The sequence below is a fragment of the Primulina tabacum genome, chromosome 15, assembly GCF_025594145.1.
Source record: "Primulina tabacum isolate GXHZ01 chromosome 15, ASM2559414v2, whole genome shotgun sequence".
Classification (NCBI taxonomy): Eukaryota; Viridiplantae; Streptophyta; class Magnoliopsida; order Lamiales; family Gesneriaceae; genus Primulina; species Primulina tabacum.
The window spans coordinates 30,551,082-30,579,072 of record NC_134564.1 but is presented as its reverse complement, the minus strand read 5'-3'; the positions used below and the strand labels follow the sequence as shown (position 1 = coordinate 30,579,072).

Below are 27,991 nucleotides of genomic sequence, written 5' to 3'. Positions count from 1 at the left end.
TACCAAGTTTTAAAAAAAAAATTTCTTCGAATGTCAATAAAACAAAAGCAAAGTAACATTTATCACTCTTTTTGGTTGAAGAAAAGCTAGAGAGTTGATAAAACCAAAGTGAGAGTGCATGATCTAGTTTGATAATAATTTTGATATCACAAGAACAAATAAGCACAAATTGAACTGAAGTGGTTCAAAAAGAACCACAACCCTAATCTAAAAGAAAAATAAAAACCAACTAACCTACAAAAAAAACATAGTCAATCAATCAGAACCAGATATCTTCTTTCCTAACTAGACGAATTCCTTCTTGCAGCATAGACACGATAGGCAGCCAACCCGACAACAACCACGGCAGCTCCAACTGTAAGATTGATAAAATCAGCTACAGTACGATTAGATAAAATGTGCAGGTGCAGTTTTATGGTTAAAATTTAAGAATTTTGAATGAGTAACGAGAAGAAGAAGTTGAATAACAAATAAACATTACTATCAAAATGGCGATATTACAATCCATAAAACAAGTAAATTGTCCATTCCAGACTCCCTTCTTCCTATGGAAATATCCGGGTTAATAATACATCCCACAACTTATGACTCGTTAGACCCCTCTCAAACTAGGTTCAAACAATTGATGAAAATTGTTAAACCCATCATTCGGGTGATGCTGAACGGTTGACAGTCATTAAAACTACCATCTCTGCCAAACTCCTTGAATTGGATTATTTAGTTAAAAATGATTTTAATTTCAAAAAGATAAAGGAGTGAACATAAAGCACAACATTGCAACACATGAAAACATTTAGTGAGAAAGTTTATGATCGTCTGAAATACAATAGAATTAAGGTTCCAATAAATTGCGAAAAGCACAAAAGAAACATAGGTAGCATTCGGTTGGGCTTCTGATCCGACTCAACTCAAAATTTTGAAAGACAAATCTCAAAATGATTTTTAAATACCGTGTGGAAATAAATTATGGAAGTTGATGAGATCTGCAAAGAGAGATGTAGTGTAATGATTATATGGAAAAAGTAAAATAATATAATTTACTAGTAGAACTACTAAAATAAGAAATGGTTGTGCAAGTATTATATTTTTAATAGTTGTTTTGAAATAAAAATGAACGTATAGAGTAAATATTTGAGAAAAGAAACATGGAGGGCGATGTTTAAAATGTGTAGCCAACAATGGTTGGGCTCTGGGGTTCAGCCAAAAAGAGCTATAATGCTCTAGACCAAGATACCTGAGACAAACACAAGCGACCGGTTAATCAGCCTATGATACTGCTTACGGCTTTTCCCTGCTACGGTCTCGGGAATGCTCAAATTAGGGTGTTCAGCTGCCCTCACAATCCTCTGAAATATGTTGCTCAAATCTCCCAGCTTTGTGCTCAGGGGTATAGGTGCCTCTACCCCCATATCTTGGCTTACCTTTGAAGAAAAAAAGAAAAATTATCGGCTTCAGTAGGAAGAAACCATATTCCAAAGCAAAATAAACATTTAGACGTGCACTAGTCCAGATGTGCAGCTCTTCTTTCCACATCATAAAAGACAATCAACAAAATTTGGGACAGGACTCACATATGGTGGACACTGGTAGAGGGCAACAAGTGAGATTGCACGTGTTCAACTGTCCATATTAGCACCCAGGCTGTCAACCCCTCCTTATTAGCTAAATCCATGACTTATGAATAAAACTCAGTTTTTATAACTTGAGGTATACTAGAGGAATCCATATTAACATTTGCTAGAACTTTAAAAGTTCTGAAAATAACATTTTCTTGATTTGTTGCCAACTACTACAGTGGATAGAGAAAACTTTGGGTTAACACTGGGCATATTTTACAAAATACTGGTTATAAATTCCATGGTTTACTACACAAATGAAACCATTAAAATTTCATATATTATGCCGAGTACAAGCTCTACAAATAGACAAACACCCAAAGGAAATAAAGCGAGGCATTGAATATTAACTCAATTATGCTCCCATTGTAACCAATATTACCCTTGTAGAATCTTGAATCTCTGTCAAATAGGGGTCAAGGTCATCCTTAGCAGCCACAATGAGGCAAGGCACCTCATACCCAGTGGCTTCCCCTTGACCAGCAACATCCACAAGCATCTCAGTGGCTTTCTCCCAGGAAGGTTCACGAGAACTACAAAGGAAAAGATCACAAATTAACAACATTGAAGAGAATAGCTGTTTGAAATAGGAAAAAAAGAGTAAATTGTGTGCTAATAAGTAGGCAAATCAGGTTGATCGTCAATATTAGGGTACAAAGCAAATCAAGAAACTGGAGGGTTTTCCAATAGTTTTAAATAAAACGCAAGTTCAAATTCACACATGGAATTCAAATCAATTCATATTTCCGTGTTCAACTTGAGGGACATTGTACAAATCAAATAATATATTCTGAATATGTTGTATCTTTCACACGATATAATTGTGATCGTTTATGTCAATATATTTTAACATATGTATAAAGGTGATGGTTACAACATAAATAAAGAGAGATTGATAGAGTTTAAGCCCGTGTGAGTATATTGTGTAATGAATCTAGATCTATGTGGTCGAACCACGTCAAACCTATAATGCTTTCTTCACGATATTATTACTATTAAAAATTCGACGTGGCATCATAAAAGAAACCCTGTCTCAGGTTTTTGTCTCATGTTGTCTAAAAAAATCTATCCATGTACGAAAAAATGACAATACAACAATATGAACAAAAAAACTCTGGACCAATAACTTGCATAGCGTATAAGAACCGTGGTTCTGACTGCCTAATTTTCATGGTTACAAGTTGAACAACCCATAATTTTAATGTCTATAAGTTTGATTTAATTCTTTCGTATGCAAAACTATGAAGACTGTATTGCTACTCAATGAAAAATCTCAACCTCCCTGCACGGTGTCTCTCTAATTATGAATACGACATTGGAAAAGATTTTTCGAAGACACGACATGATTCTATGATCAACTTAGAGGGAGTGTTAGAAATAAGAAAATACCACAAAATTTTATTGTAGTTTAGTTATAGTGAATATTTCCTACCCTATTTATTTTAATCAATTTTCAAATCTGCATAGAAGGCATGATTTTAATCCAAATCAAGAGAGGTTAATCTAGTTCTAGTCCTCTGGGCATTATGTCAGTGAAAGAAAAAATCGACTACCTGTCATGTACAAATACTGCAACATCACAAGCTGCCAAAGAATCTTTTGCAGATATTAAATTTTTCACTCCTTCCTCTGGAATCTCTCGTAATACAAGGATCTTTTTAAGTCCCTGCCAACATAAAAAATCATACCTTCTTTCTTCAAAAATCCAAGTATCTCCACCAAGAGAAATTAGACTAACACATCCTGCACTTATCAATCAAAAAGGAGCACAAAATGCATTCTTATGCCATATTCGGACTTTAGGAGACAAAAACAAAATCTTCTTAAGAAGGAACCAGTAAATTTAAAAAATGTCCAATATTTCCACCAAGATATACAAGACTCAAGTGAAAACAACACTCGATAACTTTGGGATCATTTTCTTATGCTATATTCAGATAAAAGAGAAAAATATATAATGTAGCACCCAAGAAACAACCAAGAAATCAGCATGATACTAGCATCAATCAACACACATGTGCTTTTCCTCTAATGCAATGTTCTGATTTCAATAAGCAGCTATTTATATCTTTACTTCTCAGTTAAGAGTAAAATTCACATTTTTCCTCATGCAACAAGTGTTTATCCACCTGCTAAGGTTTTCAAATCTCATTTGCAGAGATCTATATAAAATTTTGATGGCACAATATTATATGTTTAAAGCATGTGCAGGTCAAGACCATCAAGCTACCTTGTTTTATATTTTAATGAATCGTTTCTAAGAAATGACAAGATGGGACATACCGATGGTAGATCAACCACATTAACAGCATATCTGTCACTGGTAGTGGAAACATAATCTTCAGTGAACGGCCTACAAAAAGAACAACATCATAACGTAAGAAGCACATCTCATCGACTAAAAAATGCAACATGAATCCTCACATAAAAATTGTAATATTTAGTGAAGACAAAACATACTTTCCAATAAAAGAACTCAGCAAAGCAGATTTCCCAGCTTCCTTTGGCCCAAAAACATAACACAGATGAACATTTCTTGCTGTTTGCTGCTTCTGACGATCTAATCGCCTTCTCCGAGTTATTCGCATTGCAGATGAAGGATCACCACCATATCCAATATATATAAGTGTCTCGATGCAATGAATTGGGTCCAGAAGCATCATAAGTGCCCACTGCAAACTTGTATATCATTGTCAGAGAAATCTATAGGAACAAATGGATAAAGCATCTTTGTTTCACAAATATAGGACAGACTGGTCAACTCAACAGCAAACTTTAGCATTATTTTTAATAGAGAAAGTACATGATAGCAATTATTGAATAGACATTCTAAGTAACTTAATAAATAGACATGAATAACCATCATCACATAGGTTTCACTAGGTTAATGTAGCAAATAACAACAGAGAGGATATCAATCAACCGTGAAGAAGAAGCTCGAGCATTTGTTGATCATAATGCACTTCAATATCATACCATAAACGCTGAAAACTCACAGACCACACTTGGAGCAGCTTCTGAGGGTAAAAATTGGATATTGTAGTGAGAAATCAGAACCTAAACCCAGAGTTGACAACACATACTTGAGACCATTTAAATCGACAAGCTCGAGATAAGCTGGGGTAGATCAAATATAGTTTGTAAAAGCTAGGTAAAGGATAATTCAAACCTCTTATATTTTTCTTAACAGAAGCAGTATTAAATTTTCTAGAGTTTGGAGGTGGCTGGGATGGGATTTCTTCGGTAAAATGCATAAACACAAATGAGATCACAGATTATCCTCTCTCAACTAGGTTTATGAAATAAGGAATGCTTACGAAGGCCAGGTAGCTAACAAGTAGCGAAATCGAAATGAAAAACATGGGTAATCAAGAACTTCAAATACAATGATTGATCTTCACACACCAGTGCCAAAAATCCATCCAGAGATAGCCATCCCAAAGCAGTCTTCTCTGCAGAATCATCATATGGAGCTTTGTTCCAAGGACTGATTTCCAAAGAAGAAGATGAAACATTAGGGCAAGCAAAAAAGAGCTCGGTTAACCAACAAAACAGATGCATAAATACTTTCCATTGGTCAAAATTCAAGATTGATCAAGCATGCTTCTCGAATTAGTTTTTTTCCTACTATCTTGGAGTATGGAAGCAGTAAACTAATCTATTTGAGTTAAATGTTTAAAAAACAAAGCTACATATGTAAATAACTAACCCGTGCAATAAAAATAGAAGAGCATTGCACTAGTTCAAATCTCAAAAAACTATATTTCGAGAATTTTAATGGTCCAGCCAATCTATGAGTCTCACCACTTGCTGATAATTAACTTGGCCTCGAGTAAAAAGACATATATGTAAATGCATCAAGAACTTCCCTTCTCATTTTAGCAGTTAATCACACATATCATAAGACTGTTCGATATATTCTGTTGAATATGATCTCCAAAACATCTGTAGTAAAAAGGGACCTATTTGTGGAAGTAGACAAAAATGTGAAGATGTCAAACAAAAATCCATTACTTTTCAGGAGCGGTAGAAAACAAATCTTCAAGCTCAGCAGATCGAAGAGCTCCATCCTTTACAACATAGAAACCAAAAATCATGTTGACGTACAGCATGAAATGAGAATTGAACAAGAAAACAAGCAATTGAATCACATTGACGATTGTAAGCAAATAGTACAGACTGGAGCAAAATACAGTAACAAATTACCTATAATATACTGAATACCTAAGCATTCCATGAAAATGAAGACCTAACTATGGCCGGTTGAGAAATTACAGTAACACAACACTGTCACCTCTTTCTTAGAGCGCAGTAAAACAAAGTTCGATGTGGGAGCAAGAAATGATCCTCAGCATATCAAAAAGGGTGTCTTTATGTGTGTTATAAAATCCACTTCCACCAATTCACATGATAAACCTATTACCACCACCTGTGAACTCCGTTATTTGTTATTTTGCTCCAAACAATGATGGTGTGGCTCGAAATCTTCCTGGTGGCTCATACACTCCCCCTATAAGGGAGGATTCTAAATCTAATCTAAAAGAAACTAAACACACAAATAATTCTAACTAATCCCAAAAACCTTTTTGTTAGATCCTATAGAGAGGTCAAACATTCTCTAGTTTACTTCTCCTATCACGACCAAACCATCTCAACTAAATAAGAGTATCTATCACTCACGAAAATCAATATTTATATTCAAACCAATTTTATGTGATACAAAAAATAATGAAGCAAATGTCAAATTTTATGTGGATTTGTACCACTCCAAAGACACTGCAATATACTAAATCATAATCATCTGACGCTTCAGAGTTTAAATTCTAGAATGAAAATTCAAACAAAAAATTGATGTTGTGGAACTTCCTCTGTTGACTTTGAAATAATTATTTACACTTAAAGTGCAATCGACACAGAGAAGCTGCATCTAAAAGACCTTGATTGGCTCTTTAAAGCCTGTTGATCCAGTCTTAATAATTCAAAATACTCTTCTTATTGGCTTTTGTTGACCATGTCTTGGATGTGTCCAGAGTACTTTGTCATTGTTGTTTTTCTCGATATGCATCTTTCTATGTCTAATGCTTTTAGAATAGGGAAACACCCGTTTTTGGAGGCGTAGAGCCTTTTAAGTCATTTTCTGAAATTGCAGCAACTGATTAATCTCTTACACTTCATTAATCATCTCAAAATGACAAAAATTTAAGATTGGTACTTATCTTTGCAAAGAGGCTAATATCCATGGATTATTGCTTTTCTCAATGATATATCATCAATCCAGCCTCATTTTCCACATAAAGGTAATAAAAGACGTTTTGATATCTCAGTCACCGGCCGTAAAAATCCACTCAAATGATGAAAAATAACAAGGAACTAGTCCAAAGACGGCCAAACTGATCACATAAAGGATAGTAACAATTATAATAACTCAGTAATAAAAAAAATATCAAATCAATGGTAATCAGAATATTATAGTTATACATAACTTAATTAAGTAGGAAGAGACTTCACTTACACAATCAACATCGTACGTGACGAAAATTTTTTTGAGAAAATCCACAGCTTCATTGGTCAGCTCCACACTCTGCAAAGATGGGAATCAAGCATTAGAAAATAAAACAAAAACAATACACTGCAAAATTTGTTACTAATTAATAAAGTAAGAGGGTGGTATAATAACTCTGGTATTTACGTGAACATCCAAAATTAACCATAACTCAGTGAAGAAAAAAATAGATGAATGCGCAATGTAGTAATTCTACTCAGAATAATGTAAATTTCACCATAAATTTATGTTGGTGAATTTTAAGATCTGAAAGTAACTTCCATCACCATGTTCTTTTTAACTTATTGGTTGGTTTCTTACCCATTTTAAAATTGAAATCAACTTTTTTCCCACTCAATTTTTCAACTTCCAAAATAGTTTCCCAAATTAAGAAAAATAAATAATATAATATCTTAAAATAAATTGATTAAAAAATCATAACAAATTAATATATTTTAAAATTATACTTCAGTATTCACACGCATTATGTGTGCAAAGAAGCTAGTTAAAATTATCTCAGAGGAACAGAACAGGAGAGGCAAGTCACAAAACCATGAACTCTCCAGAAAAAGGAAATCAGAATGAATCATCAGAACACATCAGAAAGATGAACTTCGATTAGTGTTGAACTTGTAAAGGTTTTTTGCGAATTGATAAAAGTCAACGATCAACTGATAGGAACTTTAGGAATATGGTGATTTTGTTCGACGATTCCTAAGCAAACTTATACATCATTTATCATTCATTGGGCATGACAAACAATAGGAGAAGAAAATGCATCATCATAAGAATGCAATAACACAGTTTCAGTGTGGCCAATTAAAAGTTAATGCAACTAAAATTGCAGGAATTGGGAAAGCGAAAAAAAATCTTAAAATTGTTTCCTCTTGGGAATCATGCATAAACAAGCATATAGCAGAGATTATATCAAAAAACAAAGTATATCCCAATATAATTTGATTAATTTGAAAGTAAAGATAATAAAAATCAGGAAACTGATACAAGCAAAAGAGGTTACTTTGGACTATAAAAGTGTATACATTTCCCTCTTTAAATGAATAACCCTCAATTGCAAACCCACCAAAGAGACTTCTCTTACTTATTATTATAACAAAAAACCATATTTCATTACAAATGAAACCTCACAATTAAGTTTCAAATTTCAAAACGCCCATCAACTCATGAAAGGCCTTTCAAGAATAATAAAAATTTTAGATTTCATTTCAAAAGTTGGCCTTTGAAATTCCAACATGGAAGGCTATCATAACCTCATATTAGATACTTCTAGACTATAGTGCTCTGGGGCAGGCAGTTCTCCAATCATAGATTCTAGTTTGGTTATGGCTGCCATATAAAAAAGAAGAAACAACAAAACCATTCACCAGGAATGACTCATCCACATTCTATCGATACTGGATTGAATCAATCAATTAAAAAAAGATGTTAAAACTTAAAGCACTTTTAAGTTTCAATTTACAAATGCGACCTTTTCAACAAAGGCATCACCAGGTTATTTCATATTTTCACATGTGACCCACTGAAACTCGTACTAATATCTTACGATTAAATACCTGGTCAGGATATCTCTTTGTTGGAGGTGGCAACTGATCATCCCGAAGCTTAATTTCATTGTTATATCCAAATTTTCTAAGGACAGTCCAGGTCGTCTCTAATCGCCCCTTCTCAATAAAAAGTGCATGGAGAAATAGGAAGCCAGTCAATGTAAGACCACGCTCATCGACACCTTCCTGCAATTTCTCTCGTACAACTCTCTTAACACCAACTATTTCAGAAGGCTGGAGAGGAGCATTGAAACACTTCACCTGCACATTATTACCATTTCATTTAACTCTCCATTAAAAAAAAAAGATGAAGCTTATACATTAAGCCATGAAGCTCGTTATCCTTAATCAGAAAAAAATAGTGAGACATTTATATAGAAATTCACTCTATCCAAAGAAATTGACCTGAAAGTCATTTAACTCTGCATCACTGAGGGCACCATCCCTGTCATGGTCACAAAGAATAAATATCCTTTTCAAAGCCCTCACACATCTCGGCTTCAAAACTTGCTGTTCCTGATCAAACAGAGGGGCAGTCGGGTGCAGTACAGCTTTTTGTGCATAGTAGAAAACCTCAGGAATCTGCAAGAAGAAAACAACCACCATTTAAGTAACTCTTCTTAAAAACGCGGCAAATCAGAGGCGTAAATGTAACTCAGGTAAGTCAAACGCTAAAGCATTTAGAGAGAGAGATAAATCTATCACTAAACTACAAACAATTAGCAGACATTATAGTCCATTATTTGGTTGAAAAATACAAGAGCATACAAGAATAAAATATATTAAAAAAGAAGGAAAAAAAGGAGATGCCAGCATTAAATATTAACCTGAATATGGTTTACTGCTGAACATTCAATACAAGTTTCAATCTCTCGGAACTGTTGCATTATTGGTGACATAACCTGCTCCAGACTAACAGGCTGTAGATCACCTCTCTTATCTAGCATGCAACCCACCACAATAACTGGCACTTTAACCTGTAAAAATCCAAATGTTTACATGATAATTAAACTGAGGAAAGACACTGCTGCAAATGTTAAAAACTCATCTGACTACAGACTCCCGCTTGATTAGTAAATTATAAGAACATGAGAAAGCAACCTCTAATCGTCGAAGTTCAGGAAGCCAAAATGAACTTAATCGGTCCAGTGTTTCAGGTCTATCACACGCGTAAGTAAGAACAACAGCATCAGCTTTTGTTAGTTGTTCAACAAGTTTGCCTCTATGCTCAGGACTGCATTCCCAATGGTGTGATAAATAAAGTCAAAATTTTCATCAGATGGGGAGAAGAGAAACAAATACATGGCAACAATAGAAGGGCTAAAGATACATTAAACAAAAAATTATGCAAAACTCAGGCGCAGAGTATAACCAAAAACAAGAACACAGTTAACTCAAATATATCAAAGAACCAAGTCAACATAGAAGATAATACATGTGTTTCATTCACGTGCTCACAATACAGCACAACTGACTAAAAAAAAGAGACGATTTTACATTTTAAAGATAATTAAATCTCCGAAAATGATGACTTGCATCTGCATCATCAACACTATCGAAAGACCACATTCACAAAATAAAAGTGGTTTGATTTCTTGCCTAAAAGCGAAAAGCATCCAAAGTCCAAACATTACAAAAGAAAAAATATTGTGAACCAAAACTCTGTTGAAGGATTAGAGGGGGGAGAAGAAAATTTAACAACCTCAAAAGTAAGCCTTAAGTATATATATAAAAAAAAGCCAAAAGAAATGAATTATATATCCAACGAACTACATACAATTCTTCAAATTCCAACACTACCAACATACGTTAAAGCAAACAAGATGTGTGATAGACAACCAAGCATGATTAAAGACCTTGATGAAGTGTCAAAAATGGTGACCGGGACACGGTCGGGGTACAAGTCCTCCGGCAGCCGGGTTGGTGGTAGCACTGGAGGGATACTTGTGGGAAAGTTCTCAGCCGCAGCTGTAACAATCAAACTCGATTTTCCTGTCTTGGCGTCTCCAGCAACAACTATTCTCACCCCTGCGCCATTACCTGCTGCACCAGAAGCTGAAGCACCTCCCGCCATTCACCAACTGCACCGGATCAAATGATGAAGATAAGTAAACAGTACTGGATTGATTGGACAGCTTCCGTCAATCCTAGGAACAAAACTGAGAATAATTTAATTTTTTAAAATAAATAAATAAACCAGAAATCAATGAACAATGAGATAAATTCCCACCACTGCTAGTTTTGAACATGCATAGAGAGCAGAAAGTTGTTACCTTGCAGAAGGGGGCAAGGGAGACAAAAAATTAATTATCTCGAGAGGAAATCAAATTTCCAAATTGCTTGTTAGGGTTTAAGCTCAAGCAGAGATGATAATAATAAAATAATAAAAATAATTTAATTAGAAAAAAATGAAGGAACGGATCCAACGGTGGGGGATAGCCGGGCCAAAGTAAACGAGATCGCAGAAGTGGGATTTTTTTAATAATTAATAATTAAAAAATATATTTAAGAATTGGTTTATTGCTAACATTATGACAAAAATATATTGAAAATATGCCTTCAAAATTACGGACAGAGAGAGAATCATTTAATAGTTTTATCGCTGGTTTTATTTTTAAAATATTTAAATTTTCAAATGACTTGGGGATTATAATTATTTTTCTGTATTTTACTTTCAATTTATCTTTTCTTTAAAATAAACTTGAGGATTTAATATGTATTACTAATATTTATTAAAACAAAAATATTTCATATGTTTTACGAACTGCGCTTAATAGGGATGCCAATAGGTAGGGGGTATGGGTCGGATTTCATACATTCATCCCCATACCCATTTATTAAATTCATCCTCGTACCCATCCTCATACCCATCGGGTATTGAATTTTATCTTCATCCCCACACCCAACGGATTATCGGATACACATACCCTACCCAAATATTTTATATCATATACAATTGAATTTTTTCAAATTTAAATTGTTTCAATGAAGTTATGAATATTTAAAAAATTATTTAAATGAACAATAAGAAAAATTATTAATGATAAAAATTTGCAAAATAAACTTTATAGAAAAAAACAAAATATTAAAAATAGCTCGCTAAAAAAAAAAAAACCAAAACCAAAACCAATAAAAAAACAAAGTCATGTACATTCCAAACTCCCAAAATTAATTGGTTAAAAAAACCCTAAAATGAATTGGGAAATATGCAAACAAAAAAGAAATACAATGAACCATAATCAAAAATAAAGTATTTTTCAATTTTTGAAGTCAAACATGGAATAAACTTACCAGTGGAGAAGATGAGAAATTGAATGAAAAATAAAAGAGTGGTGAAACCTTGAAACGTAAAAGTGAAAGTGAAAGGGAAGAGAAAAGAAAAAGTACCGATTTACTTGGATTTGAGAAGATGAATCTTTAATATAAATAAATATAATTACTATATAGATACATATATACATACATATATATATATATATATATATATATATATATATTTATATATTAATTTAAACGGGTATTCGGGTCGGGTATGGGTCGGGTTATATCAAACCCGCCTCCATACCCGAACCCGAAAATCCTCATACCCGATTACCCAATTATTTAATCGGGTCTAAAAATCCCTCCATATCTTCTTCTATTCGGATCGGGTATCGGATCCTCCAACGGGTTCGGAGAAAATTGTCATCCCTAGCGCTTAATCATTTTAAAGTACTTCCTATTTTAAAAGATTTGTTAATCAACTTTTTGGCCAAGAAATTTTGATCAAAGAGGTTTTTTTTTTAGAGCTGTCAGACGGGTCGACCCGTCCTGCCTCAGCCCGTCTCCAAAAGCCGGCCCGTTATTTAGGCGGGTGGGGAAAACCCCAACCCAATGCATTGCAGGTCATGGGTTAGGCAGGTTAACCCGCCAAAAATTCAAAAAACAAAACAAAAATAAAATATTTCAAATAATATTAATCATTGTAAATAATATGAGTTTTTTAATATTCATAAACCGACATCATATAATCATAAACATTTTAAATAATATAAATCTTTCAAAATTAATTAATCATGCATAAATCATTCCAAAAAATATAATTCTCTCAAAATTCATCAACCGAAAAGTCGAAATCATACATAAAAATAGTTACAAATATTTCAAAATTCATCAATCATGCAATCTCTCAAAAGTTATTTTCCTAATCTTCATCGCCTCTTTTTTCTTCTTCTTCAACAATAATTTCCAAAACATTTGATCTCTCACAAGATAAAGTTGTCTTGATTCTTGCACCATATTTCTCTCGAACATAGATTTTTGTAATATCCGAAACAAGAGTATTTCTAGAAATACAAACAACATCAGGATTTATATACCTCACCCAAGCTCTAATATCATCATATTCGACAAATGAAAATGGTAGATCATGCTTAATAATTGTAGCAATTAATAATTCACATGCGATCTTTTGGTCAATTTTTTTAGACCTTACCTTCCCATCATGATCAACAATCATTTGTCCTACATCGTAGAACATTGTCATTTTTCATGGTGGCGCCTCAATGAAGAAATACCATATTGTTTGCTCCCGGACTTGTACTCCTTTTTACATCCTTTATATTCAAACCTTTGTACACCATCTTGACCAATTTCTTTCTTTGTAAAATAATTCCGAACCCAGAAAACACTTGGGCTTTTTAATTGAACCTTGGGCATAGAGATTTTCATCTCATCATCCTCATCCAGAATAATACTTGATTTAGTGAAGTAGAGTCAATGAATTGTCTGTTTTAACTAGTAGAATAATATCAACCAAAAATCAACCAAACAACCAAGACACAATCAATCAATCAAATTCAAATTTTAGAATATACAATAAATTAGTAATATAATCTATTATCTATATGTATAATTGTGTATGCGATGGGTCAAATTTGACATTCAATTAACTTAAAAGATACTTAGTGTAAACATTAAATTTATTAGATGATTTTATTCCGGCGAAAACTTGTGTGAGACGATCTCACGAGTCGTATTTTGTGAGACGGATCTCGTATTCGGGTCATCCATGAAAAAGTATTACTTTTTATGTTAATAGTATTATTTTTTATTGTGAATATCGGTAGGGTTGATCCGTCTCACAGATAAAGATTCGTGAAATCGTCTCACAAGAGACTTACTCTTTTATTCCCTACGTATGTGCAGTCAACATCTTGTGCATTTTGTATGACAAAATAAAGTAAATTTAAAACATTTCGGATCAAACTCACGGAAATAGAAGTTACCAAAAGAATTATCTATTTGTTCCGTCATTATTGTACATTTATGATTAAAAACTCTTTTAAAAATATTATAAAATTTCATTTCGGAAAAAAAATTAAATCATAGCAAATATGTCAGAACATTTCACGTTGCTTTTATTTTTCTATTGTATGACTATGATTTTATTTGTTGTGAAAAAGTAAAAATTTATGGTAAAAAGTAAAAATCTCAAACTCTCAAAATTATCAAAATACACATTTTATAATATTTTTCTCTCAACTCAATTGTGATTTTCTTCACAAATGAGAGATCTATTTATATAAAATCTTTACAAATAATCCAAAAATAAATTCATCATTACCTACATCATCACACACTAATTTTCAATATTTACAACTCTTATTTTCAACATTCAAATATTCAACATTCAAATATTCAATGCACACATTTTAAATATTATTTTTCAACACTCCCCCTTGTGATGATGATCATAATGATTGTCTTCATTACGTGTTTTTATATTGCCTCGTTAAAAACCTTGCTAGGAAAAACTCATTGGGATAAAAACCATAGTAAGGGAAAAAGAGTACAGTCACGTAAATTCCCCCTCATGTTGACACGAACAATTCTTCACAAATTTCGTAGATTGCGCATCCCAATATTATATATGTGCTTTCTGAATATTGTCGTAGGAAGTGTCTTTGTGAAGAGATCTGATGAGTTTTCACTTAATTGAATGTGACGAACATCAATATATTTATTCTTTTCAAACTCCTTGGTGAATGCGAAGAACTTAGGAGGAATATATTTAGTTCCGTCGCTTTTTATGTATCTTTCTTTCATTTGAGCAACACATGCAGCATTATCTTCGTATAGTATCACAGGCTTCTCGTCAAATGATAATCCGCATGAGATTTGGATATGTTGGGTCATTGATTTTAAACACACACATTCACAACTTGCTTCATGTAGTGCAATAATCTCGACATGATTTGATGAAGTTGTTCCGAGCATTTGTTTCTGTGAATGCCAAGAAATTGCAGTGCCTCCACGAGTAAATACATATCCAGTTTGGGAATGTGCCTTGTGTGGATCAGATAAGTATCCAGCATCGGCATAACCAATTATACTTGGATTAGCATCTTTTGAATACAAAGGTCCCAAGTCTGTCGTTCCTCGTAGATAACGAAATATATGTTTAATTCCGTTCCAGTGTCTCTTTGTTGGATATATGCTAAATCTTGCCAATAAATTTAATGCAAAAGATTTATCGGGCCTTGTACAATTTGTAAGATACATAAGGGCACCGATAGCACTTAGATATGGTACTTCTGGACCAAGAATATCTTCATCATCTTCACATGGACGGAATGGATCCTTTTCTATATTTAATGATCTAACAATCATTGGAGTACTTAAAGGATTTGATTTATCCATATTAAAACGTTTAAGGATATTTTCTGTATAATTTGTCTGGTGAACAAATATTTCACATTCTTTTTGTTCAATTTGTAAACCCAAACAATACTTGGTTTTTCCAAAATCCTTCATTTCAAATTCTTCCTTCAAGTATGACACAACTTCTTGAATTTCCTTATTCGTTCCAATGATGTTTAAATCATCAACATATACAGCAATAATTACGCATCCGGATGTTATTTTCTTAATGAAAACACAAGGGCATATTGAATTATTTACATATCACTTTTTCATCAAGTGATCACTTAGCCGATTATACCACATTCGGCCGGATTGCTTTAACTCATATAATGATTTTTGTAATTTCACAGAATAACATTCTCTGGGTTTTGAACTTTGTGCTTCAGGCATCTTAAATCCTTCAGAGATTTTCATATATATATTACTATCAAGTGATCCACATAAGTAAGCTGTAACAACATACATAAGACGCATTTCTAAATTTTCAGATACCGCCAAGCTAACCAAATACCGAAACGTAATTGCATCCATCACGGGAGAATACGTTTCTTCATAATCAATTCCAGGCCTTTGAGAAAAACCTTATGCAACAAGTCGAGCTTTATATCTTACTATTTCATTTTTCTCATTTCGCTTTCGAATAAAAACCCATTTGTATCCAACAGGTTTTACACCTTTAGGTGTAAGGACTATAGGTCCAAAAACATTACGTTTATTTAGCGAATCCAATTCAACCTGGATGGCTTCTTTCCATTTTATCCAATCATGCCGATTTTTACATTTACCAAAAGATTTTGGTTCATGATCTTCATCATCATTTATGATATCAATTGTCACATTATAAGAAAATATATCGTCAATTTCTTCTATATCTTTTTGGTTCCATATTTTTTCAGTATTAATGTAATTGATAGATCTTTCATGATTCTCGTCAGTTTGTGTTTCTGACAGAACATTTTCATCATCATGTGTTTCTTCAGGAACATCATTATCTATTTTGTGATTATCATGTGTTTCTTCAGGAACATCATTTTCTCTTTTGTGATCATCGTGTTTCTCTATGAATTTTCTTTTTCGAGGATTTTTATCCTTGGAATCGACTGGCCTTCCACGCTTCAGGCGTTTAACGACATCATGAGTATCTTCAATTTGTTTCTTCGGAATTTCAATTCGAGCAGGGGCATTTGCAGCATGTATATATGATTTAGTTACCCATTTTGTGTCTGCAAATGCATCTAGTATTTGATTTGCTATTCTTTGCAAGTGCACAATTTGCTGTACATCTTTTTCACATTGTTTTGTTCTTGGATCCAGATGTAACAATGATGATACATACCATGTAATTTCCTTTTCGGTATGTTTCTGTTCTCCCCCTAACATTGGGAAGATTTTCTCATTAAAATGACAATCAGCAAAACGTGTTGTGAACACGTCGCCTGTCTGAGGTTCAAGATATCGAATGATTGATGGACTATCATAACCGATATAAATTCCAACCTTTCTTTGAGGTCCCATTTTCTTTCGTTGCGGTGGTGCAATAGGCACATACACCATACATCCAAAAATTCTCAGATGAGAAATGTCTGGTTCTTTACCAAATGCAAGATGCAATGGGGAGTATTTATGATATGCACTTGGTCTGATACGAATTAATGCAACAGCATGTAAAATTGCATGTCCCCATATAGAAATATGGAGCTTTGTTTTCATAATCATCGGTCTAGCAATCATTTGCAGACGTTTAATCAATGATTCATCCAATCCATTCTGTGTGTGTACATGAGCAACAGGATGCTCAACAATGATTCCCATAGACATACAATAATCATTGAAAGTCTGGGAAGTAAATTCACCAGCATTATCAAGTCTAATTTTCTTGATTGTATAATCGAGAAATTGAATCCTCAATTTTATTATTTGAGCAAGTAATCTTGCAAATGCAACATTTAGAGTTGACAATAAACATACATGTGACCATCTGCTGGAGGCATCAATCAATACTATAAAGTATCTGAATGGTCTACATGGTGGATGGATTGGTCCACAAATATCACCCTGGGTACGTTCAAGAAACATTGATGATTCAGTTTGGATTTTGGCTGGTTATGATCTTATAATAAGTTTTCCAAGAGAACATGTTTTACATTGAAATTTATTATTCTGAAAGATCTTCTGGTCTTTCAACGGATGATCATGTGTATTTTCTATAATTCTTCGCATCATTGTTGAACCAGGATGTCCTAATCGATCATGCCAATTGATCAGTATTGAAGAATTATCAACTACCATGTTTGATTCAATTGGATTTATATATGTATAATGCAATCCAGTAGGTAGCATTGGTAGTTTTTCAACTACATATTTCTTTCCTGATTTGTATGTGGTAAGACACATATATTTCTCATTCTCTTCATTCATTGTTTGATTGTGGTGAATACAAAGCATCATTGATCAAAAATTTTGTACCATTAGGTAACAAAAATTGTGCTTTACCACATCCTTTAATCAAGTCTACATGATCTGATATTGTATGCACCATTGTTTTTGTTGGTTTTAGTTCCAAGAAATATCTTTTATCTCGGAGGATAGTGTGTGTTGTACCACTATCAGGCATGCAAGCTTCAGCTTTGTTCATAGCATTTTCCATATTTGAATTTCAAAAAAATATACAATGAAAAAAATTATTGACAATACGTATGCAATAAATTAAAAAATACAACACATATCATACTTGTACAGTGAAACATTATCATATGAGTACATGAAAAATACATTATTTTATAATTATATTCTACCAATATATTGTTCATTTTCAGAAAAATCATTGAGAAAATCTCCAGCGTCAATATTTTTCATTTCTACTCCACCAGCATATTGATCATTTCCACATAAATCATTCAGGAAATCTGCAGCATCAAAATGAGTTGAATCACTCAAACGGTCACTGTGTTCAGTGAAGTTGGTCTCTTTTTCTTTCCTCTTTATCGATTCTTTATAAAGCTTGCAAAGGTGCTCGGGGGCTCGACTAATACGAGACCAATGTCCTGGAGTGCCGCATCTAAAACAAGAACTTTCAAATCTTTTTGAGTGATTTTCATTTACACTCATGTTCTCATGATGCCTTTTTGGTGGGTGGTTCGTGACGCCCTTTTGAGATGAGTTATAATAATAACTATCTCGATTGTTTTCAAAACCACGGCCGCGACCACGACTACGACCACTTCCACTTCCACGTCCATGACCACGACCTCGACCTTGACCTCGACCAAAACCTTGTCTCTGGATTTGATTTTGGTTTCCAGGTTTAAATTCATTTTTACTCACAGTATTTACTTCTGGAAATGCTGTTGATCCAGTGGGTCGGAACTGATGATTTCTCATTAATAGCTCATTGTTCTTTTCCGCCACAAGAAGACAGGCGATAAGTTCAGAATATCTCGCAAACCACGCACTCTATATTGTTGCTGTAAAGTTATATTTGATGCGTGAAACGGGGAAAATATTTTTTCAAGCATTTCTGATTCCGTAACCTCATGTCCACAAAATTTTAATTGCGAGATTATTCGATACATCGCCGAATTGTAATCACTAACTTTCTTGAAATCTTGGAATCTTAACATATTCCATTCATCACGGGCGGTCGGAAGTATAACTTCCCTTATATGTTCGAATATTTCTTTTAATCCTTTCCACAGAGCCGTGGGATCTTTTTCGATGAGATATTCACATTTTAAACCTTCATCGAGATGTCGACGCAAAAATATTATAGCTTTTGCTTTTTCTTGTGATGAAGATATACCATTTTCTTTAATGGTCTCACTTAGATCCAATGACTCAAGATGCATTTCTACATCGAGAGTCCATGGCATATAATCTTTTTTCCGTGATGTCGAGCGCAACAAATTCGAGCTTTGTCAAATTTGACATGGTGGTACTAAAAAAAATTACGATACATTTTATTAGTTAATGAATATTGCAATACAAAATAATGGATAAACAACAAGTACAAGCATTCGTAAAAATAAAAAAAACACACGAGGAGGATATTCTCCAATAAATACAAGACTCGTGAGTATGATAACCAAAATAATTAAAAATAACCTTGAGAAAGACATCTTCTTTTTTCTTCAAAAAATTTGATGAAGAATAATTTTTAGAGAAGAAGAGAAAGTTGGAGTGATTAATGTGTTTGTGAGATGATATTTATAGGGCAAAAACTAGCCTTTTTGTTACCGTTTATGACCGTTGGTGTACAAAAAATAAATGTATGTATTTGTACAATTTTATGGTAATAATATGATGTATATAATATTAGTCATATTTAAATAATTATGTATATCATATCACATTATTATAATGAGATGTCATAAGTTATTTTGTTTAAAAACCTTATAGGCTTTTATACTTGTCGTATCCCTTACCGGGAGTGTGGGATGTCGTCTTAACATCCTCCCAGGATTTATAACAAGTTTTTGAAAAAATTATTATTATTATTTTTAATTTTTATTATATAATAACATTATATTATATATTAAATATATACACAATAAATAAATAACAGTAAAATAAATATTATTACTTTTGTTACCTTTTTCTTCTGTTTGGAGCTTGGAAAAGTATGGAGGACTTTTAGAGCTTCGTGCTGATAACGTGTTGTGAAAAAGTAAAAATTTATGGTAAAAAGTAAAAATCTCAAACTCTCAAAATTATCAAACTATACACTTTATAATATTTTTCTGTCAACTCAATTGAGATTTTATTCACAAATGAGATATCTATTTATATAAAATCTTTACAAACAATCCAAAAATAAATTCATCATTACCTACATCATCACACACTAATTTTCAATATTTAAAACTCTTATTTTCAACATTCAAATATTCAATACACACATTTTAAATATTATTTTTCAACGTTATCTTATTTTTTTACAAATATTCGATTAATATATGTTACATATGCTAATTTATTGTTTAGTAAAAATATACTCGTTGATTAAAAAAATAAAATAAAAAAGGAAAAAATCTTCAAAAGGATCTATATTGATCACTTTTAATTTAAAAGTTGATAACGAGGATTTGTTCTTCTTTTTTTAAAAAAAATCACTATTTCATACAATTTTATGGAAGTGTTGGCAACATGTTTTTATAAATTAATCATCTAATCTAATTATACAACAGTTTTCTTTTTAGCCCGACAGATCTGACCCGTTTTCACGGCTCTAGGTTTTTTATACCAGGTTTACGAGACGAAGAAATTAGAGTTTTTGGATTTTAAAAAAAATTCAAAAGCAGTTCCTAATATTTACTCAAAAAATAATAACCAGATGGAGTATATCCTTAAATACATTAATTGGTGAAATTGATATACAATAAATGATATTAATAAGACATTGTATAATAGTGTGAGGAAATTGTTGAGATGAAGTTACTCATAATGATATCGGTATTGATGTTCCTACATCGGTGAGATGATATTGAAATATAAATTTTTATTCAATTTAATAACTTTGTGTTCGAAAAAAAAATTGTACATAATTGAAAGAAAAAAATTTACGATTGCGGGTTATGATTTTTTATTCAATTCAATAATTTATTATTTAAAAACAGAATAATTAAAACATAATAAAAAAGCAGAATAATTCTACTATGCATTTCTATGTAGACTTTTAAATATGTTCAATAAAGTCTTTTGGAAGTATATGGTGCAATTCTAGGTTTCGGATATTGACACGTCGCTCCAGAGAAACGTTAAATTTTACGTTATGATATCTTGAAGGGACAACATCTGGGGGCATATATTCATCATCTCCAACTGGGAAATCACGGTCTTCCATCATATCATTCATTTCGTCCTCAACAATCATGATATTGAAAATTATTTAAGTTTTCATTATATAATCTAAAATAAATTGGATCACATGTATGAAATTAACCTCTCACTATATGCCAACGTACTTGGAATACACCAAATGCACGCTCCACGTCTTTTCTCACCCCTTCTTGATATCGTGCAAAAATCATATGTTTTTGCAAAGGGAATTGAGGGATGGTTTTCACAAAGACAGCCTAAGATGGGTAGATACCATCGGCGAGGTAGTAACTCGTGTTTTACTCATTCCAGTTCAGCTCAAACTGCACCAGATGAACTTAACCATTTGCAAGGTTTAATAAGAAATTGAACCTCTCAAGCACATTGATGTCATTACATTGTGGTACGCCAAATTATGCTTATCAACCCCATAAATCTCTCTATGCAACTGTATGTAGTATGATTAAAGGTTCTTTTTGGTGTCCACTTTGATAGTGTCATGCCCAAGCTATTGGACAATTTTTTCAAGACAAGTGCATGCAATCAATACTTCTGAGAATCATGGGAAAACCCCTTTCAGCATTTTCAACAGTTAGTCGAGCAACGTCCCCAGGTGTTGGTTGCCTCATATATTGCTCAGAAAATATATCATGCATCTTTCTGCAAAATATTTCAAACATTCCAACGTTGTCTATGCAGTGTATTCGAACACGTCGCCTAAAAATTGAAAGAAAAAAAATTTATGATTGCACATTATGATTTTTTTATTCAATTCAATAATTTATTATTTAAAAACCGAATAATTAAAACATAATAAAAAGAGTAGAATAATTTTACTATGCATTTCTATGTAGACTTTTAAGTATGTTCAATAAAGTCTTTTGGAAGTATATGGTGTAATTCTAGGTTCCGGATGTTGACACGTCGCTCCAGAGAAACGTTAAACTTTACGTTATGGTATCTTGAAGGGACAACATCTGGGGGCATATATTCATCATCTCCAACTGGGAAATCACGAGCTTCCATCATATCATTTATATCGTCCTCAACAATCATGCTATTGAGAATTATTCATGTTTTCATTATATAATCTAAAATAAATTGGATCACATGTATGAAATTAATCTCTCACTATATGCCAATGTACTTGGAGTACACCAAATGCACGCTCCACGTCTTTTCTCACCCCTTCTTGATATCGTGCAAAAATCATATGTTTTTGCAAAGAGAATTGAGGGATGGTTTTCACAAAGACAGTCTAAGATGGGTAGATACCATCGGCGAGATAGTAACTCGTGTTTTACTCATTCCAGTTCAACTCAAACTGCACCAGATGAACTTAACCATTTGCAAGGTTTAATAAGAAATTGAACCTCTCAAGCACATTGATGTCATTACATTGTGGTACGCCAAATTATGCTTATCAACCCCATAAATCTCTCGATGCAATTGTATGTAGTATGATTAAATGTTCTTTTTGGTGTCCACTTTGATATTGTCATGCCCAATATTAATATAATGATATGTATATGTCTATATTTATATATCATGTGTGTGTATATCGATACAATAAATCATATATGTATATTCATATACATACAGTATGCAATATATGTATCATATAGTATGCTGTATGCGTATATTCACCAGTTTGCTATTAATTGTAATGTTCCCTGGATAGTTAAATGTAAATATGGGTACATACATGGTGGGTTTGATGTGGATTCATTCAAACGCAAGACCTACTATGAACACGTCATTGGACTATTTCACTTTGCCTTGCCCCAAAACCCGACTGAGTTATCGATCCATTGTTATCGTTAATATTAATGTTTGTTATATATATTTGGATACTCAAAAATTATATATTAATATCATATCTGAAATATTTTGTATCAAATATTATATATGAGTATAAGATTTTCAATTATTTGTATGAAATTTTATACGAAAAAATAATTAGGACGAAAAGTGCAGAATTTATTTATTTTTTTTTTTTGGGAGAGAAAAAAAGAGAATAGTTTGACCGAGACCGAACACAATTGTTGGGATATAATGATCATCAAGCTCGTAATTTCACCACTGTGGTCTTTCAATTACATTACGGTTGTGGATCGAACTCCCAAGTGAAGAAGATGATGTCCGGCAACTACACATCCATTCACAATCAAAACCTCATCGGATCTGTTCCGGTCGGTAATTACCTCTTTTACCTCACATATAAAAAAAATCTCCCCTGATTTGCTGTAATTTTGTATTATTAATCGATAAATTGATTCGGAGGAGTTGATGTTTTGCAGGCAGTTACGGATCCAGCTGCTATGGGTATAATTTTTTTTTTCGTTTTTTTAACATTTAGCTCGTATGATTACTGTCACCCACGGATTCAATTTAATTTGCAGTTAATGTATGTTTTTTCGCTGATATTGCATCCAGAATCGAATCTTCAGATATTTCCGCCCGTAGTTCCTCAGGGGAAGATATCTGGCGCCTCACGACCCCCTCGTGACGCTGACGGTATATTTCTTCTTTAATTATCTTTTGTCTTGGTATGGTAGGTTTATTGATTTGAGACATGATCAGTATGGCGTTTTTCTGCCCATTTAAGGAGTACAAGTGCTATACAACCGTGGTCATAAAGAGCGATGCTAGGTGTGAATGTTCAGTTCATTGGATGAATTTATTTTGCGAGCTTTTTATATTGTTTCATTAAAAAGTTGAAACGCATGTCTTGGAGAATTGATGCCAAAATGCCAAAAACAATTGGAAAATATTCCTAGTTTTATATGGTCTCTCGGGCTATGCAATGGGTTTCAGTTCGGGGGTAGTTATTCTGTTGGTTTGTAGCAGAAACGACTCAACATGTGTGTTATCTCACAACTCTCACTTGAATCATGGTCGGCTAAGGGTAAATCGTAGTAAGGTTTCCTAATTGGATTTGATTTTGGATACTTTTTAATAGGGTCTGATTTGCGGGAGACACATATTGAGGCACCTGGATAATAGTTGGTCAGGGTTAAATATAGTAAAGTTTTCTAATTGGATTGAGTTTTAGGTATTTTTAATCAGGTCTTATTTTGTTGGGCTGCACATATTGAGTTTTATAATTTTCTTTTTAACTGTGATTGGTGATTATCTTAGTATTCTTCGAAGCACTTTCTCATTTATTGTCATATTGGATTGACTATATTTCTTCTTATTTTTCTTGTCTTGATTTTATGGTGATATTATTTTATTTTCTGAATATCATATTGTAATTACATTGTTTATTCAGATACATTTACCAAATCTGCATCTGGTTCTGATGTGCCCCAGCAAACTTCTTGGTTTCAATCTTTCACAATTGCTGCATATAGGCCTTACTTTGATGTTGACACATCGGATGTTCTAGAAAGGATGAAATATTCTCTATTTCCTTTCAATGGAAGCTTCAATGAGAAAACTGCCAACCAACCAGATTTGTATGTTTAACTGCTATTTCTTAATGTCTAGAAATCTTAATTCTTAAGTAGTTTTTGCTTTATGAGATAGTACACGTATCATTTGGGCTTGAATACTTGCAAAGTTTTCGATTCTAGAATCAGAATGTTATCCTCAAACTTTTTCCAATGTATATAGCAATAAAGTCATTTCATTTGGTATTCACTTCTATGTTAGGGGCTCTCTGTTTGCATGATCGAATGCTACTCTAGTTTATCGCCCAAATAAATATAATAGTCAGCTTGAGCAAAATCTGCACTCAAGTGGCATCTCTGTTGTTCTATATGCATGACAGTGTAACCATATAGTAACTTCTCTCTCTCTATGCTGTTATGGTTAGTAGTACATTCAGCTTATGAGGGAAACAAGGCTAACCTGATTACCTGAACAAATTTTCTCGTGATAAAGATGGAAATCTCAAACTTCCTTGTGACTCTGGGTGGGGACGCTGTCATAGCTTTGCATTTCCTGATAATCCTCAATTATCACGCTTCTTTGTAAACATAAAAACATGGGGAGAAAATGAAAAGAAGATTTTTAAGAGGGTCACATTCCTGTTCCTCTAGGGAATAATATGAGCCATTGGGGTATTTTCTAGCAGGCCTTTGAAAATACATCGCGTATTTGATCTTCTCAAATAGAAGTCTGTTTGCTGCTATGATGCATGAATGCCCTTTATCGTTATTTTTTATCAACAAAAGAAATATTTAGCATGGCATTAATATTTCATTTTGGTGAATTTGATTAAAATATTTAGATTCTGCTGCATATGCATTTCTTTGTTTGTTAGTTGTGCTTCTAGGTTGCAATGTTACTGATTTTTGTTCTTGTATGTTTCCTCTTCTGGTACCTTTTGGTGGAAATTCAAATCCTGTATCACCCATGCAAATGAATTTAATTATTTTAGAATGCCACGTTATATCTATGGTCCTCGTTAGCACCTGGAGTTTTAGTGCACATTTGTCTTTTTTTACCATTTTCCCTGTTTAGGGTGTTTAGGTCATTATGATGTATTTCCCTCACACCTACCCATCAATAGATTTTTAATCTGCGACCCTAGAAATGTTTGCTGGTGTAATATACTTGGTTGGACATATTAATTTGGCCTTTTTTTTCACTCTCATGTGAGACTACTGACGAGTATATTTAACAATTTAAGGGTGCCAATTTTGTATAACCGTAGTATTGTACTTAAAATTTGAGTATATATTTGACACCTAGCAGATACAAAATAGTTTGTATATAACAGAGAATGACATTGACCGTAAAATTGATCGTAATGCAGATTTAGCATATTTTCAATCAGTGTTATGAATTGTTTTGAATTTTCAAATTTTTAGATCTTATTTAATTCATATAAACTGGTAATATAAGCAACACCACACCCATTTGATTTTTTCTGACTATTCTATGATAAGAATTTAGAGGTGATCAAACTTGGGAAATCCCATTTTTTGGTGGTTGGGCAAGGCTTTAAATAAGAAATTCTCAGTCTTAGTGAGAATAAGATAGATTATGGATGCAACTAATAAGTACTTTAAAGTCGCCCAAATTAAGTTTCTTAGTTCAGGTTCACAATTGTGTTTCATATATACCGACTCATTTGAATATGAAACAAGAGGAATGGATATCATATCTTTTGGACAGATTTCCCAGTATTCTATACAGACTGACTTCATCACTTCTGATCTGTAGATTAGTTGCTTTACAATCCAGTAATGGCATTTAAGGGTCATATCAGCTGTATTATTCTTTTCCTTATTTTTATTCACACCCTAATTGCAAATCACATCAGTAAAATTTTAGCAAGCAGTGTATAAAACATGTTTTTATTTGTTGTCAGTTTGTTTACTTTCAAATTAAGTGTCATTATGAATCTGTCATGATTTTCAGGTATGGACCTTTCTGGATCTGCACTACCTTAATATTTGTGGCGGCTTCCATTGGTACATTTGTTACCTATTTAACACACAAACTGCAAAATAAGGAATGGAATTATGATATTAATCTGGTTACATGGTCTGCGGGGTTGTTCTATGGCTATGTTACTATAGTGCCTCTACTCTTGTATATAGTCCTCAAATACTTCTCAGCTCCATCTGGTCTCGCCCAGCTGCTTTGCCTCTACGGCTACTCTCTGTTTGTCTTCATTCCTGCTTTGGTAAAACTTAAAATTACAGTTTTTTTTCCTCATTGGTTTTACACTTTTGTGCTCACTCAATGTATGATCTTTCTTGAGCATTATGATTTACCTCCATGCAACCAATCTTGCTATTCTGTAGTTAAAAAGTTTGAGTTCTTCAAACTATTATAATTCTTGTAAATGTGTAATTTTGTTGTACAGTCTAAATATTTGAGCAGTTCACACTACATATTTGATACTTTTCTGTCTGGCCATATCAATTCCTGTTTCATGATCAGGTGTCAGTAAGTCATCTGTTCAATGGTTTACAAGGTCCCCAAAATTCCAGTTGGCAGTTAGATGGAAATTATCGTTCTTAACTCCATCAAAAGCCCTGAGTTTTGAATTTATTAAAAACGAAATATTGTGCTGGGATTAATCTAGTTTTCCATGCTAATGTAGTAACTTGACCTACTTTTATTTCAATTTTTTTCATTTTTGCATGATCTGACATGTTCTGATTCTTCTAATTTGTTCAATGCAGTGTTTATCTGTTGTTCCATATGCAATCTTCAGATGGATTGTTGCTGGCATAGCGGGTTTCATGTCTGCAACATTTGTTGCTATTAACCTCAGAAACCACATCAAGTCTGCAGGTGAAAGCTGGGTTTTGATTGTAGCTGCTATATTCTTGTTGCAGCTAGCTCTTGCTTTGGTCCTTAAGTTCTACTTGTTCAACATCACCATATAACGACGAGCAGCTGTAACCATTGGTGGTATCAACGAGCTACTGATCTGGAGTGATCATGGTCCTTTTTTTGGCTGAAATATATAGCTTCATCATGTTATGAGAACCGTTTTTATTCATTCAGTTTTTATGATTTCTCATTTATAATTGTGAAATTGGCAATTTTTGTTAAACCTTCAGAATATGGAGAGGCCTGATACGTGCATTGACTTTAATCAAGTATGGCTTTGGTTCAGGATGTAAATTTTATAGTATTTTGGGTATCTTTACCTCTCATCTTATCATACTTCCTATTATTTGAGACTTTAATTCAGAACAAAAAAGTGTTGGAAGTTTGATTAAAACAGTCGAACCTTCAAATACGAAGACCTTGCAATGTACAAGCAATAACGTTCGAGCACAAATGAACGTGAGATTGTTGGG

General features: G+C 33.1%; 2 protein-coding genes across 7 annotated transcripts; one reads left to right on the top strand and one right to left on the bottom strand.

Annotated features, from left to right (window-relative positions):
- Positions 1 to 15: 15 nt before the first annotated feature.
- On the bottom strand, positions 16 to 11,125 carry LOC142526279 (mitochondrial Rho GTPase 1-like). Of its 5 annotated transcripts, none has more exons than XM_075630556.1 (15): positions 10,994 to 11,125; positions 10,577 to 10,801; positions 9,822 to 9,954; positions 9,548 to 9,697; positions 9,126 to 9,302; positions 8,730 to 8,981; positions 7,129 to 7,197; positions 5,631 to 5,686; positions 5,022 to 5,103; positions 4,077 to 4,288; positions 3,900 to 3,969; positions 3,170 to 3,282; positions 1,999 to 2,149; positions 1,235 to 1,421; positions 16 to 355 (listed from the first exon to the last, which is right to left on the bottom strand). In XM_075630556.1, exons 2-15 carry the CDS (start codon positions 10,792 to 10,794, stop codon positions 282 to 284), a joined length of 1,944 nt encoding a protein of 647 aa, XP_075486671.1. In that variant the 5' UTR covers positions 10,795 to 10,801; positions 10,994 to 11,125; the 3' UTR covers positions 16 to 281. The 5 variants fall into 5 exon arrangements, with proteins under 5 accessions (XP_075486671.1, XP_075486668.1, XP_075486669.1 ...); XM_075630553.1 differs by having other exon boundaries at positions 10,577 to 10,867; positions 10,994 to 11,111; XM_075630554.1 differs by having other exon boundaries at positions 10,577 to 10,879; positions 10,994 to 11,084.
- Positions 11,126 to 23,205: 12,080 nt separating this feature from the next.
- LOC142527062 (uncharacterized) lies at positions 23,206 to 27,803 on the top strand. Of its 2 annotated transcripts, none has more exons than XM_075631775.1 (6): positions 23,206 to 23,410; positions 23,519 to 23,543; positions 23,655 to 23,735; positions 24,493 to 24,679; positions 26,592 to 26,859; positions 27,365 to 27,803. In XM_075631775.1, exons 1-6 carry the CDS (start codon positions 23,354 to 23,356, stop codon positions 27,569 to 27,571), a joined length of 825 nt encoding a protein of 274 aa, XP_075487890.1. In that variant the 5' UTR covers positions 23,206 to 23,353; the 3' UTR covers positions 27,572 to 27,803. The 2 variants fall into 2 exon arrangements, with proteins under 2 accessions (XP_075487890.1, XP_075487891.1); XM_075631776.1 differs by having other exon boundaries at positions 23,299 to 23,410; positions 23,621 to 23,735.
- The last annotated feature ends 188 nt before the right edge of the window (positions 27,804 to 27,991 follow it).

Bases quoted from the DNA above. Each gene is read 5' to 3' on its own strand.
- LOC142526279 (XM_075630556.1), bottom strand. From the start codon at position 10,794: ATGGCGGGAGGTGCTTCAGCTTCTGGTGCAGCAGGTAATGGCGCAGGG. The intron at 3,283-3,899 runs GTATGTCCCATC...TTATGTTGGCAG, and splicing joins ATGTGGTTGATCTACCATCG to GGACTTAAAAAGATCCTTGT. The intron at 1,422-1,998 runs GTAATATTGGTT...TTTTCTTCAAAG, and splicing joins AGATTCAAGATTCTACAAGG to GTAAGCCAAGATATGGGGGT.
- LOC142527062 (XM_075631775.1), top strand. From the start codon at position 23,354: ATGATGTCCGGCAACTACACATCCATTCACAATCAAAACCTCATCGGA. The intron at 23,544-23,654 runs GTATAATTTTTT...TATTGCATCCAG, and splicing joins TACGGATCCAGCTGCTATGG to AATCGAATCTTCAGATATTT. The intron at 23,736-24,492 runs GTATATTTCTTC...TTGTTTATTCAG, and splicing joins ACCCCCTCGTGACGCTGACG to ATACATTTACCAAATCTGCA.